Consider the following 19769-nt stretch of genomic DNA (forward strand, 5'->3'; position numbering starts at 1 on the left):
ACATAAAAAGTCTTTGTCATTCACCCCCATCCTTCTCACACACACAACATTTTCATTGAAGTCCCTTGCTGTCATTCTCTAACTTTGATTAGACTAAATCCCTCCAGTACACATATTTTCTCATGAAATGTTATCCCTTTTTAAAATTATTTTCATCGGATGTGGCCATCCCTAATCACCCTTGAACTGAGCAGCTTGCTAGGCCATTTCAGGAGGCAGTTAAGAGTCAAACACATTGTTGTGGATTTGGAATCACATGTAGGCCAGACCAGGTAAGGATGGCAGATTTCCTTCCCTAGAGAACAACAGTGAACCAGATTGGGTTTTACAATAACCAATGATAGTTTCATGGTACCATTACTGAGAATACCTTTCAATTCCAGATTTGTACAAATTACTCAACTACTATGGTGGGATTTGAACCTGTGTTCCTAGGGTTAGCTAGTCAAGTGACAATACCACTAACCATCTCCCCTTAAATCCGCTCATGTGCAACTTTCCCAATGAACCTCAACCCTCTGAAAAAAGGCTTGCATTTATATAGAAACTTTCATGAACTCAAGACATTCCAAAGCACTTTATAGCCAATGAAGTACTTATGAAGTGAATCAGCCAATTTGCAGACAGCACGCTCCCACATCGTGATAATGATCAGATAATCCATTTGAAGGGATAAATATTGGCTAGGACGCCAGGGATAATTTCCCTGCTCTTCTTCAAAATAGTTCTATGAATTCTTTTACGTCCACCTGAGAAAGCAGACAGCATTTCAGCTTAATATCTCATTTCAAAGACAGCACACCAACAGTGAAGTACTGTACCAGAGTGTTATGCTAGATTTTGCAACTCAAGTCTTTGGAGTGTGATTTGGACCAACAACCTTCAGACTTAAATGTGAGCGCCATCAACTGGGGTATGGTTGACCCAAACTTCCCATTGAATCACATGCCTTCAATACTCAAAATTTCCATTGAACCACATCCCTTTAGCACCCTAACTTTCCCATCCAATCTCATCCATCTTGTACCCTAACTGTCACATGTTAGCTTCTAACTGTATTTTGACCAACCTCAACGTTTTTGTTTCTTCTACACTTGTTGAGTGGCTTAATTTGAATTAACGTTCTGAGGTTACCTTACATCTGCTTTTAATATTGTCTATGGTTCAGGGACATACACCTTAACTGCCTTCTTTCTAAACTGTTGTGTATAAGCTTCTCTAATGTTTCCTATCAATTCACCCCTTTACCCTTGAGATCAATTTTGTTGCTCTTTCCCAGTGCCCATATGTCTTTTTTGTTGTATTACTAAATCCTGGCACAGCTTACTCAAGAATTAGTCTCAATTGCAGTATTGCTCCAATCTAACTCTTAAGAATATTTTATCTTATTTTAGACTAAAAGGCTGCACTTACCCAACTTTGATTTGTCAGCCTTTAAAAAAAAATATAGGAACTATGCTTGCTTCAAGTGCTGCAGAACCTTACTAAGTCACACATTGGCCAGGATATTAAGGCCCCACTGCGGCATGTCTCCCCCTGGCAGATGCAGTGAGCCATTTAAATCTCCATTCAGTTCGGCGGGACCGTAATATCCGTTGGGCGGAAGGGGGTATAAAATCCTGATTATTGTTATCTAGGCCTCCCACTGCCAAAAACATCACAGAATGATGTCACTGTAGCCTGTGTGAAATAGTTTACACACCCTTGTTAAAATGCTTGATTATAAATATTGCCCTCAAAATATTTCAAAATGCACTAATTATTATTATTCCTGTAATGCATTAATTCACTCACATAGTAGCAAGCGCTGCGCAACACTGCTTATGCAACTATAAAAACCCTAGACTGGCTGTTACTGTCTAGATACACAAAAAGTACTCTTACTTCCACTGTCCAATATTTCTCAATGACCTGAATGCGCTCACCTTCTGGAACTCATTACCCAAGGTTACATTTTTCCCTTCATCAGATCAAAGCCAAAAAGTTCATTCTTTGGTTTCTGGGTCTGGGAATATACAGTGTTCACTTTTGGCATTAAAATTATGGCCAGTTGACTATCTTACAGGACTAGTTGACTACCTGACAGAAAATCAAATAAAGTAAGAGCAAATACTTTTGGTTCACATAGGTGTCTTAAATTGAAAATCTAAACCTCTCCTCACATATCGTAAGCAAAGGAAAGGCATATAATGACAGACAATTCTCACACATAATGCAATAAAAATTGAGCAACTTATTAAAACAGCCCTTAACTACTCACCTCTCTTTTTGACAGCCCTTAAAAAAGAACTTTGAGCTACTCTGTGATGTGATACCCAATTATTTCATAATACGACCAAAGGCTGAAAACAGAAACACTGTGAACCATTACAAAAGCTGTTAAACTGAAAGATTCCAAACTGTTCTCCCGGAGCTCCAGTACCATTTCCCTATTCACTCTGTACCAATGTTAGGATCTGAGCAGTGACTTCAAAATAAAAGTTCCAATTAGGAGCTCTTATTTTTCTTCATTGCAATTCTTATTACTCACAGTAAGCAAGCATGATGTAAATCTATTTCAAAATCCATTAGAAACAACTTTTACCAAGAAAGGAATGTACTTGTTGATAAGATTTGTAGATATTTGAATTATTCAAACATTTAATGGTTGCTTCTAAAGGAGTGTTTTGCTTTTTTGCTAGGATGTTGCTACTACTACAGAATGCTTTAGCTTGAGCTTTTTGAGTTTTAATCTGAATATAATTCCACAATGAAGGAAGTCATAAAAATCATAAAGAGGTCAGTTGAGCCTGTGTCCTTCCTAGCTTTTGAACACCGCTATTTAATTTAATTCCATTTCAATAACTTTTCCTGATATCTTCCCAAATACCCATCTAATTCCCTTCTAAACAAAGCTGTGACCTCTGCTTCAGTAACAAATTGTGGCACTACAGGTGCTAATTTAGCAGCAAAATGGCAACCGCAGTATATCTACCCATTTCTGGGGCAGTTCGCCTTGTTGGGCGCATTAGCGTGGGCATTATGTACGTGTGTGCACCAAAAGTAGGCAGGTTGTGACATTAGTCAGTGGCTAATGGTGATCTGATGCCAAACCTACCATTTTGGACTTTGTCACTCTAGTTAACACCCTCTCTTAAACATGTACAGTTGAACATGCATTCAGTAACACAAAGTAACACCCCCTCACCGCCAAGTGCACTATTTAAAGAGATCATCAACAACCTGTAAATTATTTACTAATTACTTTCCACTGTTTGAATTTGCAGAAGTGCCTGGTGTTGGAGGAGTTGGTAAAGTCTGCAGGTAATGGTGCTGCACATGGGGAAGACATTGTGACTGCAAGGGATTCTGAGCACACCACTTGTTTCCAGTCATGGGAGCTATAGCTGCGCATGAGTGAGATGGAGCAGAGCCAACAAATAAGAAAACAAGCTGCTCACAAAGGAAAGAGGTGGAGGTGATGGGCTCTCAGCCTAATCCACCATCCAGAATCACTTCTACTACCTCCAACTTAGCCAGGAGCAGTGTGTTTGGCATCTGCAATTCACAAAATAGGTGGTCATTGAACTCTGCCATCTCTTCGAACCAAATTTCTAATCTCAGAGGAGGGTTAGAATGCCACTGCCAGTGGCTGTGAAGATGACTGTAGCCCTCAATTTCTTTACAGCTGGACCCTTCCAGGCTGGAACAGGTGACAAAGCTAACATCTCCCAGTTCACCATCCATTGCTTCATCTGAGAAATGACAGATGGTCTATATAACAGGAGAGGGGACTTCATTGTCGTCTCTCTGAACAGGGAAAAGCAGGCAAAGCATATATGTGATTTTGCCAGGATGGTGGGCCTCCCCATGGTGCAGAGTGCTATTGTGGCTTTGCAGGCGCTGCATCTTAATGCTGAGATGTACTGAAACTGTAAAGTCGATATTCAGTCCACGTGCAGTTGGTAAGCAACCATGCTCAGCAAATCATGCTGATGAATGCCCGCTGGCCTGAAAGCAGTCATGATGCATTCATTCTGCATTGGTCCACTGTTCCAACGATCTTTCAGGCACCACGTGAAATTGGGCGTGGCTGCTGGGTGACAAAGACTCTACAGCTGGCTAATGACTCCCCTCAAGTCGGACCAAAATGGTAGGTCTGCCATTAGATCACGGTTAGCCACTGACTGAAGTCACAACCTGCTTACTCGGCATACTTCTGGTGCACACACACAGTGCCCACACTAATGCCCCCAGCAAGGTGAACTGCCCCAGAAATGGGCGGATATAGTGCAGATGCTACTAAATTAGCACCTTAATGCCACAGTTTGTTACTGAAGCAGAAATCACAGCTACATGTGGCCAGAATTCATATAATGGGATCTATGCTGCCACAAGGGACATCATTGAGCAAATGATAGGGATGCTGAAGCAATGATTGTGCTGCCTCAACAAGTCTGGAGGAGCCCTCCAGCATCCAGAGCAGTTGACATGATTTGTTGTGATCTGTTGCATCCTCTCTTGCTGCCCTTGCCATCACAGATTAGGCGAGTATCCCAGGAGGAGAAGGAGGAGGAAGAGAACAGCAGACAAAGGAGGAAGGGAGGAAGCAGCCAATACATTCACCTTCCACACGGGCTGTTCATTAGTGAATTATTGAACTCCAGTTCCTGTGAATGAACATGAGATTCAAATTGTTTAACAGGTCCCACACCTTATCCTCTGTTATGAACCACCATGGCACCTTCTTGGCCATAACCCTGAAATAAAAGCCACCGCAAACCATTCCAAACCAACTTTATCCAATAAGACATCTAATATTCATATAACAAACAACTATAACACCCTTAATGTATTCACTTAGTACCTGTTTCTCAGCTGTCTTTGCTTGCTCTAATGCTCCCATGCAGTGCTACGCTAGTTGCAGCATAGTGGTGGAAGGTCACTGACTTTCACTGGGAGAGACTGCAGATGACCTTGCCAGTTACCTCAAGGAGCTCTGAACCGAGCAGGCCCTGCTTCAAATCGGACCATATCAACAGCAGTCTGAGTTGGCTAACTGATGCGCAAGTAAAGGAGCACTAGTGGTGTGGTAGTGGTGGAAGAATGCTATCAACTTGAGACACGAAAACAGGTTTGTGCCCTAAGGAGCCAGGTCCACTTTCCTGCTTTTCAACAATCCTAGTAATCTCACCATGGCTCCTTAGGCAGCATCTTCCAAACCCATGGCCACTACAATCCAGATGGACAAGGGCAGCAGACACATGGGAACACCACCACCTGGAAGTTCCCCTCCAAGCCATACACCATCCTGACTTGGAAATATATCGCCATTCCTTCACTGTCACTGGCTCAAAATCATGGAACTCCCTCCCTAACAGCACTGTGGGTGTACTTATACTACATGAATTGCAGTGGCTCAAGAAGGCAGCTCATCACCACCATCTTCTCAAGGAAAATTAGGGATGGGCAATAAATTCTGGCCTAGCCAGTGGCGCCCACATCACATAAATGAATTTTTAAAAATCTGATGGAGCACAGATTGCTGTACTGCTGTGAGACGCTAAAAGCCGCTTTGAGTACTGGCATCTGCAACCATGATGGCAGCAGAGCGAGCCTGCATGGTAACAAGCTGAGATTTCATAATCTCATCTCCGCTTCCACTGTACCACTCAGACGTTGGGTGGTTTCTGCTTGTGTTGCACTGCACGTTGAGACACTGGCCATTACAGATTGCATCAGAGTCAGGTCTGCAAGTGCTTTCATGGAGTTTACTACCAGTTTCCAAAGTGGAAAGAATGGGCTCCAAGCGCTGCACAAAGCCTTGTGCCAAATTGAAGCTGGAAAACTCCATGCTCTTTAACAGTGACATCAGGCTCTTGGGCAGGCGTGCCAATACACCAAATATTTCTGTGTACATGCCCATCAGCTTTTTTCTACACACCGCCCAATTGAAGTCTGCATCGGAGTCCTCTGCAGCAGAACTCTTCTGCAACGTTGTACTCTGGGGAGCTGACACACACACTACCCTCTTCCCCTGGCCTGGCTGCAGCCCTCTTGTGCCCAGTGAGTCCTCTTGTGCAGATCCTACCCACACGTTACCCTCTAAAGTTTGTGTAGTGCCAGTATCTGAGTTGGTGGCTGCGAGTGTGAGGTCAAGTGATGGTGTTTTCTCTTCATCAGTCTTTAGGCATCTGAAAACATAAAGGCAGGGTTGGGGCGAAGGACAGGGGGAAACCAGGAAGTATATGCTCACACCACCTGCAGATTGTAAATCATAACAGATTGTGGATGAGGATGAAGTGCGGTTTGAGAAATTGGATTAGGCAGGAACAAACTGTCATCCTCAATGGATTCAGCATGACCAATGGCCACTGCCTCAGTGATGGCTGTTACCATGATGGCCAGCACCATCTTCTCCATAAGAGTGAGCACATCCCCCTGTAGTTAGCTGCTGCTGCTGACTATTATGGGTCACCCTGTCCTGCAAGAGAAAGGAATATGTGTCAGTGAGTGAATTGCAATATGTTTAGGTAATGTGCCTGCCGCAATTGAATAGCTGTCAGTGTGTGAAGTTTTCAGCAGTGCTAAGTGTATGAGGATGAGGTGGGGCTATGAATGTGAGGTATGAATCATGATTGATAGAGATCATTGGTAGGTGAGTGATGGGGCTGTGGTGAATAACAGATTTTGAAGCTACTTGTGCAGTTAGCTTCCACTATAGGAGAGCTGTCCAAATGTTGTGGACCTTAGCTACATCTACAGCAGGTAGCTCTTGTCTTTGGGAAACCATCCTTTGGCTCAATGTGGTGCCTCAAAGATGTTGGGAACAGCTGAGTGATGAAGTAAAAGCATCATGGTTGCTATTAGGATAGTGTTCATTCACCAATATGATAGTCCATGACAGGTCGCAGACCAACTGCACGTACAGGCAGTGGACCCCTTTTCGGTACATCTCCACATTGAGATGTGATACCCACAGAGTTATGTGCCTACAATCCATGGCTCTCTGTTTGGGAATATTGCTACTCTGGCAAAGCCACATGTTTGGTCTTCTTGCTTCTCTCTGGTAGAAAGGAGGCAATGAAGTCCTCGTTTCTGTACCAGTCCTTTACTATTTCTCTAATGTAACAATGAATAGTGAACTGAGAAATGTTGGTGATGTTGCCAGCTCCAGTATGGTAGAATTTGTTGGCACAGGAATTGAGGACTGCAGTGACTGAGACAGCACTGGCAGCACCACACTTGCCTTGTCCTATAGTTACAGTTTAGTTGGAGGAGATCCGAACAGTTCAGTAACCACTTCCTCAGTGAAGCCACCCCCAAATCCTGCTCAAAGCTGAGGTGAAAGCGAGAGAAGTACTCTATGAATACCCTAGGTGGCAACGTTAAGAGCCCTCCTCCTTCATCTGCAAACAGCTTCCCCTCTCTGACATCATGCAGTAACCCCAGAGGAACTGCATTGGGTGGAATTGTCCCAGATTTGCACTGTGTGGTAGTGGGCAGGAAAAAGGACATTTTGCCTACTGACCGCAATGGAAGGTTTTCACACTGTATCATCCCAAGCCCGCTTCATTAATCATGCATTCCCAGGAAGCACGCACGCCATTTTGCTGTTGGGCAGCCTCTAATTTGACAGCCATGTCATCACCTCACTGCTTCTTCACGCCGGGCGCCATATTTAAAGTGTAGCTGCGTGCACACCTCTCAGTGCTCTAGCCCAGGGCTGCTACACCAAAGACATGGCCTCGAAAGGCAAGAAGACTGAAGCCACCTGATTCAGTGACGCATGCCTGCGACACCTTCTGGATACCGTTGGAGCCTGCCGCGATGTCCTCTACCCCAGCTCTGGCCGCAGGAGGCCCATCAGTGTCACCACTCCAGCAAGGGAGGCAGAGGTAGTCAGTGCCAATGCTACTCAGGACAGGTTAGCCATCCAGTGCAGAAAGAGGATGAATGATCTCATCCATGCAGCCAGGGTAAGGCAGCCATCTTAACACTCTAAACTCACACATTCACAAGCCCATCACACATTCATTGGCATCTCACTGACTGCCAGTTCAAGGGACATCAGCACTCACTGTCTTGCATAGGCCCTCACATTTTCATCTGGCCTCATCTCCTCTGGAGACTTGACTCCTCAGTCTTCACCTGCTTGAGGCCACTTGCACAGATCAACATGTGTCCCTACATACACCCTGGAATACCCTGCTTGTCCAACAATGCCCTAGCTCTGCAACCTCTTCCCTTGCCTGAGGCCACTTCTCCCCCTTCACCAAGCAAGCCATCACCCTGCAGCCACTGGAAAGCCACCCCTGCCTTACAGCTGGCCTTGTAAGTAGAGACCTGCCTGTGAACCTCCCTAAAAGTCATGTGGCGCTGCCTATGAAGCCTGCCTACCTAATGTAAGGTAGGCAAACAAGCCTCAAAGCCCCGATGAAGTCAGCTCACCAGGTGCACATTACTTATGTTCAGCTATGAAACACGCCGACGTGCAATCACACCGACACGCCTGGATGATCCAGCGTGGGGGGATGATTCCAGTGAGCAAGGCTTATATTGATATGCAGATGTATTAAAATGAAGTTCCTGACGTTCAGCACAAGAAAGGTGGCCCGCAATTGACAGGCAGAGCGGATGATCGCAAACTGGTTTCACGATGTTGTGGAATCGATTTTTGGTTTTCCTGCCATATTGTCCACTCACACCTGCCATGACCCCTCACGCCAACAGGCATGAAAAATTCCTCTCATTAACTCATAAACAGCTAATTAATCTCATCCAAATAAAACAGACTTGAATTCATGCAAATATGGGGATCCCATGGTCCACTGGTTCCTGTAGCAATTTTCCTGCGAGTGCTGTTCCTTGCTGCAGGCATTGGTTTACAGATTCACTGCTATGTAATGCTTAAATATGTTATTTTTACACAATCAGCAAGTTTGATCTAAACAATCAAGTTTGGTACATTAGTATTTCACATCTTAAGACTCCTGCTAATACCAGAATGTGCAACTCCTGAGGTTTATTATTGGAATCTTTAAAGGAATTTGCAGAAGAAATTCCCATTAACATTTATCTCAACTGATTTAACTAAACCACACTGTTAGGTGTTAAATGGTGGTTCTGCATAAAACATCCCTTTCAGTATCTTCTTACCAAATTGCATCTGGCTTTATACTAGATCCCCTCCTCAGAGCACCTCATCTCAGAGTTGGTCGAATGATTCCTAATGGTTTATGCATGTTTTTTTTTACTTCCATAGCATGTTTAAATTTAGAGGCACCTGGGGATGTTTAGATTAAAACTGAGAGTCTACAGCAGGCTAATTTGCTAAACTGATGGTTACCACATCCGTTCATATTTTCTGGAAAAACTGCACAACCACTTGATATTTATGTGGAGACTAATACAACACTTTATCAGATGATATACCTGCTTGCTGTTACTGTATCATCATAAAATGGTTGCAAGACTCTATATGCTTGTAATTGTTCATTTTGCAAAATTACACAGGTATCGACTAAAAGGCTACATGGCAGCTAGCAGTGTGGCTAGGTGCATTGGTCAAAACAATCTTGTTATCTAAACTAGCCCAAATAAAGGAAGAAGGTATTTTTTTTAAAGTGAACAACTAAAGATAATGAGATTGTTAATTTAGTTCCTAGCAATCACTAGCTGTTTTTAAAAATATCGAGTCGACAACTCTCCAGGAAATGAAGTCCACTATATTGGGATTATACAGTTTGGCATCTGAAAGTGACCCCAATTTCCAGCCATTTGCCAGTTCACTTCTCCTCTCTCCAACTCTGATACCTCTATATTTGGCCTGCCCACAGTTTGAATGAAAATCAACTCACCAATTTAAAGCCCTCTGGTCTTCATATCAAATTTATCAACTTCAGACTTTAATCAGAGCTCCCATTGTCTCTTTAGCATGAGTGCTGGCAATGTGGGATGGATGTATCAGCTTTTCAGGGATGTAGGGCAGAAGGGAGGTAATGAACGTTGTGCCTTGGGCTGGATCCCTCTCACAGAATACTGTGATGTGAGTTGTCATTCTGATTTTTATGCTCCATCAGGTGGCTTGACCATCAGGAGCTGTCTTCATGCTTCTATTTCATCTGCTTATTTCCGTCCTTTTAGCTATTCACATGTTCTCAATGGCATCAATTTTATCCTTGGTGGGCAGGCGGGATTGGTGGTCCCGCTAACGGTTGGGAAATGGGTCACCGCTCACAATCGGCCCCCGACCATGATTTCACATTGGCTGGCCAATTAAGGTCCACGCAGCGTGAAATGTATCCTCCCAATGGTCGGGAAGGGCCAGGTGGGGGCAAGGGCCTGTGGGCCACTCAGTCCAATGGCGACCCGGTGGCCGGTTAAAGAATGGCACAGGCAGCTCCTTGAAGGCTGCCAGGGAAGAACATATTTGCAGCATTCTGAACACCAAAGTTATGGCCTCAAATGCGGCTGGAGACACCAGACAGGAGGGCAGGTCAGGTGGGCACTCGGCCTCCCTCCCTCCATGTTTCAGACATGCATCTCGCTGTCCTCTGGAGGAGGTGGCTGCCAGGATGGACACCCTTGTCCCCAGAGATGGAAGGAGAAGACCATCGCACCTAACAAAAAGAGCTGGGAGGAGGTGGCAACGCAGGTCAGCAGCCATGATGTTGTATGGCACACATGGGAGCAGTGCTGCAAAAGGTTTAATGACTTGCTGCGCTCGGGAAAGGTGAGTACCGTGCTGGTATGGATCAGTGTGTTAACCATAAGACCATAAGACGTAGGAGCAGAAGCCATTCGGCCCATTGAGTCTGCTCCATCATTCAATGAGATCATGGCTGATCCGATAATCCTCAACTCCACTTTCCTGCCTTTTCCCCATAGCCCTTGATTCCCTTACTGATTAAAAATCTGTCTATCTCAGCCTTGAATATACTTAATGACCCAGCCTCTACAGCGCTCTGCAGTAAAGAATTCCACAGATTCACTGCCCTCTGAGAGAAGAAATTCCTCCTCACCTCTATCTTAAAATGGGCAACCCCTCACTCTGAGATTATGAGCTCTGGTCCTACACTCTGCCACAAGGAGAAACAACCTCTCAGAATCTACCCTGTCAAGCCCCCTAAGAATCTTTTATGTTTCAATAAGGTCACCTCTCATTCTTCTAAACTCCAATGAGTACAGGCATAACCTACTCAATCTCTCCTTATAAGAAAATCCCTCCATACCCGGGATCAACCTAGTGAACCTTCTCTGGACTGCCTCCAATGCTAGTATATCTTTCTTACTTATCACAGTATCCTAGGTGTGGTCTAACTAGTGCCTTGTATTGTTTTAGCAAGGCTTCCCTATTTTTATACTCCGTTCCCTTTGAAATAAATGCCAATATCCCATTTACCTTTCCTATTAGCAGCTGAACTTGTATGTTAGCTTTTTGGGATTCATGCATGAGGACTCCTAAATCCCTCTGTGCTATAGCTTTCTGCATTGTAAATAATGTTCAGCTCCTCTATTCTTCCTGTCAAAATGCATAACCTCACATTTTCCCACATTATATTCCATCTTCCAAGTTTTTGCCCACTCACTTAACCTGTCTATATCCCTCTGTAGACTCTTTGAATCATCCTCACCAATTGCCTTCTCACCTATTTTTGTGTAATCTGCAAACTTGGAGAAAGTACATCCACTTCCCTCATCTAAGTTATTAATATATATTGTAAATAATTGTGGCCCCAGCACTGATCCCTGTGGCACTCCACTAGTTACAGGTTGTCATCCTGAAAGTGCCCACCTTATCCCAACTCTATATCTTCTATTAGTTGCCAATCCTCTATCCGTGTTAATGTACTACCCCCAACACCATGGGCTTTTATCTTATCAAGTACTGATATGTGTGGTACTGTATTGAATGCCTTTTGGGAATCCAAATATATTACATCTACTGGTTCCCTTTTATCTATCCTACTTGTTACCTCCTCAAATAATTCTAATAAATTTGTTAGGCATTATTTCCCCTCCATGAATCCACTCTGGCTCTGCTTGATCATATTATGCATTTCTAAATGCTCTGGTACTGCATCCTTTATAATAGACTCTAACATTTTCCCAATGATGTATGTTAAGCTAACTGGCCTATACTGGACCTGTATTTTGTCTCCTTCCCTTTTGGAATAAGGTTACATTGGCAGTTTTCCAATCTTTTGGCACTTTTTCAGAATTGAAGGATTCTTGGAAGATTACTACCAGTATGCCCACTATCTCTATAGCTACTTCCTTTAATATCCTAGGATTCAACCCATCAGATCCAGGGGACTTATCAGCCTTTAGGCCCATTAGTTTCCCTAGTACTTTTTCTCTAGTGATAGTTGTTGTAATTATTTCCTCCCCCACTTTTGCCCCATTATTATTTAGTATTTTTGGAATGCTATTAATGTCCTCTACTGTGAAGACTGATGCAAAGTATTTATTCAACTCCTCTGCCATTTCCTGGTTTCCCCATTATTATTTCCCCAGCCTCATTCTCTCAGGGGCCTATGTTCACTTTGGCCTCTCTCTTCCTTTTTATATATTTAAAGAAGCTCTTACTGTCCATTTTTATATTACTTGGTAGTTTACCCTTAAAGTATGTTTTCTTCCTTTTTTTTGCTCGTCTTTTGTTGGTTTTTAAAACTTTCCCAATCCTCTGGCTCACCACTAATCTTTGCCAAATTGTACGCTTTTTCTTTAAATTTGACACAATCCTCAACTTCCTTGGTAACCATGGTTGGTTTATCCCCTTCCTAGAATCCTTCTTTCTCACTGGGATATACTTTTGTTGTGAGTTATGAACTATTTTCTTAAACGTCTGTCATTGTTCATCAATCGTCTTTTTTCTAAACTCCTTTCCCAGTCCACTCCAGCAAACTCTGCCCTCATTCCTTTATAATTACCCTTATTTAAGTTTAGCACAGTTGTTTCCAACCCATATTTCTCACTCTCAAACTGTATGCTAAATTCCACCATGTTATGGTCACTGTTTCCTATGGGATCTTTTACTCTGAGGTCATTTATTGAACCTGCCTCATTACACAATACCAGATCCAAAAATAGCTTGATTCCTGGTTGGATCCATAACATGTTATTCTAGGAAAATATCCAGAATATGGTCTATGAATTCTTGCTCGTGGCTACCTCTGCCAATTTGATTTTCCCAATCTACATGAAGATTAAAGTCACCCATGATTAATGTACTTTCTTTTTACATGCCATCATTTTCTCCCGATTTATTCTGTCCTACAGTATAGCTACTGTTAGGGGGCCTATAGACTACTCCCACCAGTGTCTTCTTCCCCTTGTTATTTATTACCTTCACACATATGGATTCTACATCTTCCGATCGAAGATCATTTCTTGCTATCGTACTTATTTCATCCTAAAGTGCTAAGGTCTGGCTGTCCCCTCCGTGGAACTCAGGGGTGTTAGAGTCTGAGTGCCAACTGTCAATGACACTGGAGCTGGCCAAGAAAGTGAGCCCTGGCTGCTTGGACTGAGTGCCTTGTGGCTCGAGGTCCATGACTTGGATGTGCCCTGCAAGCTGTCCCTCAGGTGGGGTTGGCCAGGCAGCAATGGCGCTGCAGGTAAAGAGTGGACTAATCCATGCTCCTCTGTCCTTTCAGGAGAAGACAACTCGTAACAACTTTGAAAGGTTGCAGACAGGCGGAGCCCTCCCAAGCCTCCTAGTCCTATCCAGATTTGAGCAGGAGGCCTTGGAGCTGGAGAGGCACTACATACATTGGTCAACCGGCCGCGGAGAGGCTGAGATGTCAGATGAAGGTAAGAGTGCAGTGCACAGAGGTGAGAGTTTCGGATGGTGCAAACATTCTTGTGTAGTATTATCATTGACAGGAGCCTTAAAACTGGATTCCCCAGTGATCATTGAAAGATGATGGCACCCTGATGCAGATCTCCATTGTCTCACCAGGATGCCTGACATGCACAGTGATGTGTGATGGCTTAAACTAATGACATGTTGTTGTTCTCCCTTAGATTCAGCATGCACTCAATTGCAGGACCCCAAAGAGCAAACCCCTGATGCCAGAGGACCGCCAGGCTTCACATGCACCTGCGTCACAAAATGCTCTCTGAACCAGGCACCAGCGCACGTACCAGCACTTCAGTGGGCATTTGATCCTCGGCTAGAATGTCAGAGCACAGCGGTGAGGGCACTTCACACTTGCTTGAGGTACAGGCGGAGGCAGAGAGTGCCCAGGGCGATGGCAGTCGGAGGACTGCTGGAGGCCAGGACGATGCTGGTCGAAGGCAGAGGATGAGCCTCTGGAGTCATCCATTAGGCAGCATATGCTGGATGTCCAGCACGATGTGCGGGAGGATCTGGCGGAGATCCAAGAGGGTATGCATGTAGTGGTCTCTGTTGTGGAGGACCCCATGCAGAGCATAAGCACTGCATTGACCCTCATGGCCAAGCGCAATGCCTCCTCCATTGAAAGAGTGGCGGCTCATTCCCAAATGTAAGTTTAAGGCACCATGAGCACAAACAAGACTGGTCACGGGTGATCTTGCGTTGTGTTTATTTTTACTGGTCCGGAAATGAAGACCAGAGAAGGTTATGTAAATTTTTTTGGATTGTCAAAATGAGATAAATTTTGTTTTTGTCATCTTTTTATTTTTTTGGTGCAGGGTATGCCAGTATATAATGCTGGAATGAGTTGCTCTAAACTTTTTTGCACTGGCAGTGGGTTCAAGTGAAAGGGTCATTTCAGATACCAGGATAGAGGCGGCAGCCCTGACATGAGGTGGAAGCAGATCTTTGGCAACCTAGCTGAAGTAGCGTTGGATCAAGAAATCCCTGGTGCCCCTCCTCCCTGAAAGATACATAGGGCTGCCTCCACCGCCTCAGAGTTCTCATCACCATGCTCCTTTTCTGACTCACAACTGGATTCATCCTCTGTGGCCTGTGGAGCTGCCTCAAGATTTCCTTCATCCAATGGGTCCCCTTTTGCCAGTGCCAGATTGAGGAGCACGCAGCATGCAACCACTATCAACGGCACCTGCTCTGAGGGATATTGCAGTGCACCCCTGAACGGTCCAGGCATTGGGGAATACATCGATGGATACATCGAAGAAGTGTATTTTGAGAAGACCTATGGTCCTCTCTATTATTGCCCTTGTGGAGACGGGACCCCTATTTTAACGCTGCTCTGTCGCTTCTTGGGTGGCGGAGAGGTGTCACTTTTTAACAGATAGCCCTTGTCACCCAGCAGCCATCCATCCAGCCTGGCTGGAGTACTGAATAGCCTCAGCACCTTGGGGTATCTGAGGACATAAACATCATAGGAGCTGCCAGGGCATCATGCACAGACTTGAAGAATCTGCGTCCTGTGTTTACACACTATCTGGATGTTCATCGAGTGGAATCCCTTCCTGTTGATGAAGGCACCCACCTGACCCGCTGGCACCTTGATGGCCATGTGTGTAATTAATTGCACTCTGGATGCGGGGGAACCCAGCAATCGCTGAAAAGCCTCTGGCTGACTCAGCCTGGTTGGCCTCATCTGTAAGGAAATGAATAAATATCATTACCCACCTGAACAGAGCTTCTGTCACCAGCTTGATGCAACTGTGGACAGCTGACTGGGACATTCCACAAAGATCTCCCACTGACGCCTGGAAAGAGCCAGAGGCATAGAGTCACTGGCATGTGGTTTTCACCCACACAGTTGGAGGTGATCTCAGGCCCAATCATCTGACAAATGGAGGTCACAGTCTCCCTGGAGAGCAGAGCCTTCTTCAGCATTGCACCTCAGACATACTGAGGTAGCTGCATCACTGCCTGTAAATCCTGGCAGCAGGATTGTGGCATGTTCTGTGGCCCTTTCTGCCTTGAACACCCTGCTGGCCTTGCACCTCTTATGCCCGCGCCTCTCCTCCCACAGGTCCCTCCCCTGGAGGCTGCATTGGGACACATGGCCTCCTCTCCCTTCTGCCCCTCTCTTCCTCGGAGGAGGAAGTGCCACCAGCGGAAACCACAATCCCTGTTATCAGGATAACGGAAGGCTGTCTGAAACCTGGAAGCATCCACACAGTCACAATCATCTGGGGGACTTGCAGACATCAATGAGTCCTGAAATGAAGCCTGAAAATGCTAACAATGAAGCTCAGAGCAAAGATGAAGCAATCATGTTCAAATAAGCAACCAGCAGCAAACTATCTCCTAAACTCTCCTCACTACTCACACTGGCAATACTGCTGATCCTTTTTATCCCACCCTTGCATGAGGTTTTGCAAAATGTGGGCTGCCTACCTGCCCGTTTTGCCCGTGTGATGAGCATGAAATCACATGGGCAACCTAAAATCGGGCTCAATTGGGTTTTTAATGGCCTTAAGTGACCTGTTAATTGATGGCAAGCATGGCTTGACAACTGTGCGCGCCCGCCAACCTGAAAATTGCAAGCGTGCCGGATGACATTGGCGAAGTTCGTCTGACGTCATCTTGTGCTATTTAATGCCCAATTGGGTTGGGTGCATGCCCACCTGCGTGGTGTAAAATTCTGCCCGATGTCTTTTATTTCTCATTTTGCCTCTTATTATCGCACTTCTGTCATTTAACCAGCTGTTTTCCTGATTCCTCGATCTGCATCTTTTTAAATAGTGTTCATTTGGACTATCCTCCAGCTGTGACAAAGAGTTTCCATACTTGAAATGTTAACTTCCATGTTTCGTCCACTGATGCCGTGTGAGCCGCTAAGCGTTTGCAGCATCTTCTATTTTGGGTTTTGGTATTTAAGGGTTACTTTTATGTAGAGAAGAAAAGTTACCCTTCTAATAAAAGAGAATTTCTGGTCTAAGATAAAAGCAAAAAACGGCGGATGCTGGAAATCCAAAACAAAAATAAAAATGCAAATACCTGGAAAAACTCAGCAGGTCTGCCAGTATCTGCGGAGAGGAACACAGTTAACGTTTCGAGTCCGTATGACTCTTCAACAGAACTAAGGAAAAATAGAAGAGGTGAAATATAAACTGGTTTAAGGTGGGGGGGTGTTGTTGGGACAGGTAGAGCTGGATAGAGGGCCAGTGATAGGTGGAGATAGCCAAAAGATGTCATAGACAAAATTATCTACCTTACTGGCAAAGTTGCAGCTCTGTCCTCATAAAACATGTTCACACTGCAGTCCAGCTCCTATAGAATGCAATTGATTAGCTCTAGTGAAATTCAGTAATCTTAATCTCTATTTATTCATCAATTTCAGTACTACAGCACTGTGGACACCATTTCACAGTGATACTAAAATTGATGTGCAAGTGCACCGAAAGTGATTCCAATTATCCATATAAAAAGCTTAGACATGTCTCTTTTTTTAGCAACACTCAAGTTCTGTACTACCAAACGACTATCTGTACAAAGCTCAAAGACAAGAAAAAACCATTCTAATGAACTAGATGGCCTTCCTGCTAGCAGAGACACAACTGTGATGTTGCTGCGATCTATGAAGGCTTAGTTCCTAGTTCACTTTAATTTATTACATGATAGATTTCTCTCCAAATATAAAAAAGATTTGCTGTCATCTGCAGATTTTTAAATATCTGATTTAATTCATCCTAGAATTATCTAGAAATTGCAATATGGAAGTACCCAGTCCATCTTGCTGTTTCATCTTCCAGCCTCCTAATCCCATGTGCTCACCATGTTCACATATCCTTTTAACTCCATTTCTTCAATAATTGAATGTGGTACTGTGATAACGCATTCCTCAGCTTCATAACTCTCTGTATAAAAACATTTTTCTTACTCTCTGTCCTAAATCTCTTACATTTAATCTTAAAACTATGTCCTATTGTTCTAGACTCTCAATCACTGGAAACAACTGTTTCTATCTACTCTTTGCATTCATTCATAAGCTTAAACATTTTTCCCAAATACCCTTTACCTTCCTCTGTTCCAATAAAAATAATCCCCAATTAAACCTGTCCTCATATCTGTATTTCCTTATGCCAGGCCACATCCGAGGGCTGAATCTTCGGCTCGGCGAATGGGGGCGGGGCTCGCTCGCCGAGGCGTAAAATGACGTGTGGTGATGTCAGACGGCGCGAAAGAGCATACTCCCGACTCAGGCAACCCCCACCCCACCCGCACAGGGAGCACAGAGCACTTCCAGGTGCGCGCCACGCTTGGTGTTACATAGAGCAGGATTTTTACCTCGTTGGGCAGGCACGGCAGGTGGGCCCAGGAGTGGTCACGAAACCGTCTGCCATCTGCGATCGGGCCCTGACCGCGATTTCACGCTGGCTGGCCAATTAACGGCCAGCCAGCGTGAATCGTGCGCTGCAACACTGAGCACTGCCAGGGTGGGCGTGGAAGGAAGGTGAGCATGGACGTTTGCGCATGCATGCAGGTGCACACACTGATAACTCCCTGAAGGCACAGAGCTGCCTCAGGGAGCTGAAGATTTTTAAAAACATAAAGAGTTTGAAAATGTAAAAAAAGTGCCCCCATGTGACTCTGTCACATGAGCAGGGACATGTTACAAATGAGATTTCAACATTTTTATTTTATTTTTAATTCTTGTTGGAAACCTGATCCCGACCATGGATGAGGTTTCATAAAAAATCCAAAGGCCGCTTGGCCTTTTTGCCCGCCCGCTGACCGAACGTTTGGATGGGCAGCGAAAAATTAGATTTAATTAGTTGATTAAGGTCCTTAATAGGCCTCTTAATTGTTGGTGGTTGGGCTGCCGCCTCCTGCATGCACCTGCTGAGTGAAATATTGTGAGAATGTGCGATGACATTGGGACGCTTGCCCGGCTTCATCACGCACTATTTTACTCTCGCTCGGGTCGGGCACATGCCTGTCCAATGAGAGAAAAATTCCGCCCATAGACTTTCCAGTACAGAAACAGACCATTTGGCATGACAATGTTTATACTCCATACAAGTCTCCTCCCATTCTTCTTCATCTAGCCCCATTAGAATATCCTTCTATTCTTTTCTCTCTCCTGTGTTTATCTAGCTTTCTCTTAAATGTCCAGCCAACCCACCCCTCCCCAAAAAGGAGTCTGAGTTACTTTGATGACATGCACATAATTTTATATGCATGTTGTAGTCTCGAGCTATGAATATTGATGGTAAAGGCTCCAATTTTCTTTCCATCACTCTTTCTGTGGGTGGCGGGCCAGACTACAGTTAGAACTCGCTTCCACAGAATGAAAATTCGAAGACTTGGCACATTTTCTCCCGAGTAGGGTTTGTGGAGTTGGGTATTTTCCCAAGTCTGCTGACCAGGAATCTCTTCCACTGTTACTGCCTGCTATTGGTGTGTGTCAGAAGGATTTACAAGTGGATTCTCAACCTGTTTTGACACGTTATGAACTTACCTTCCTAGGCCATCAAGTTCTAGAGTGGGGCTTAATTCCGGAATTCCTGGCTCAGAGGCAAGGATGCTACCCACTGTGCCACAAAACCTCCCATGTTTAGCTATATTGAATCTAATTTACCAATTTAATACCCATTTAAAAGCTTATTAACGTCTTCCTATATTTTGCTGCAAACCTCCTTTGTATTAACTGCCCTCCCCAATTTGGTGTCACTGGCAGATTTGGAAATTGTGTTTCCAATTCCCAAGCCCAAATCATTTATGTAAATGGTTAGTAATGGTGATCCCAGTAGTGATCCTTGTGGATCACCACTTCCCAACTTTTGCCAATCTGAGTAACTATCTTTAGCACCTACCCTATTTTGTAGCCAGCTTGCTATCTATTCTGCTACTTGTCCACTGCCACCACATATTCCAA

General features: G+C 44.5%; 1 protein-coding gene across 8 annotated transcripts in view; it reads right to left on the reverse strand.

The window, feature by feature from the left end:
• mypn (myopalladin) overlaps nucleotides 1-19769 on the reverse strand; it is a 451051-nt gene that overhangs the window by 92252 nt on the left and 339030 nt on the right. The window contains exons 1-2 of one of the 8 annotated variants that reach the window (XM_041210122.1): nucleotides 18179-18300; nucleotides 17103-17161 (exon numbers count right to left, since the gene is read on the reverse strand). The exons of 3 other annotated variants lie outside the window; for them this stretch is intronic. In XM_041210122.1, coding sequence (XP_041066056.1) covers nucleotides 17103-17140 — 38 coding nt within the window. In that variant the 5' untranslated portion in view covers nucleotides 17141-17161; nucleotides 18179-18300. Of the gene's footprint in view, nucleotides 1-2260; nucleotides 2334-17102; nucleotides 17162-17665; nucleotides 17852-17909; nucleotides 18003-18178; nucleotides 18301-19769 lie in introns of those variants that run through there. 4 more of the 8 variants (XM_041210123.1, XM_041210120.1, XM_041210121.1 and 1 more) reach the window with 4 other exon arrangements.

Source organism: Carcharodon carcharias, chromosome 17, assembly GCF_017639515.1.
Source record: "Carcharodon carcharias isolate sCarCar2 chromosome 17, sCarCar2.pri, whole genome shotgun sequence".
Classification (NCBI taxonomy): domain Eukaryota; kingdom Metazoa; phylum Chordata; class Chondrichthyes; order Lamniformes; family Lamnidae; genus Carcharodon; species Carcharodon carcharias.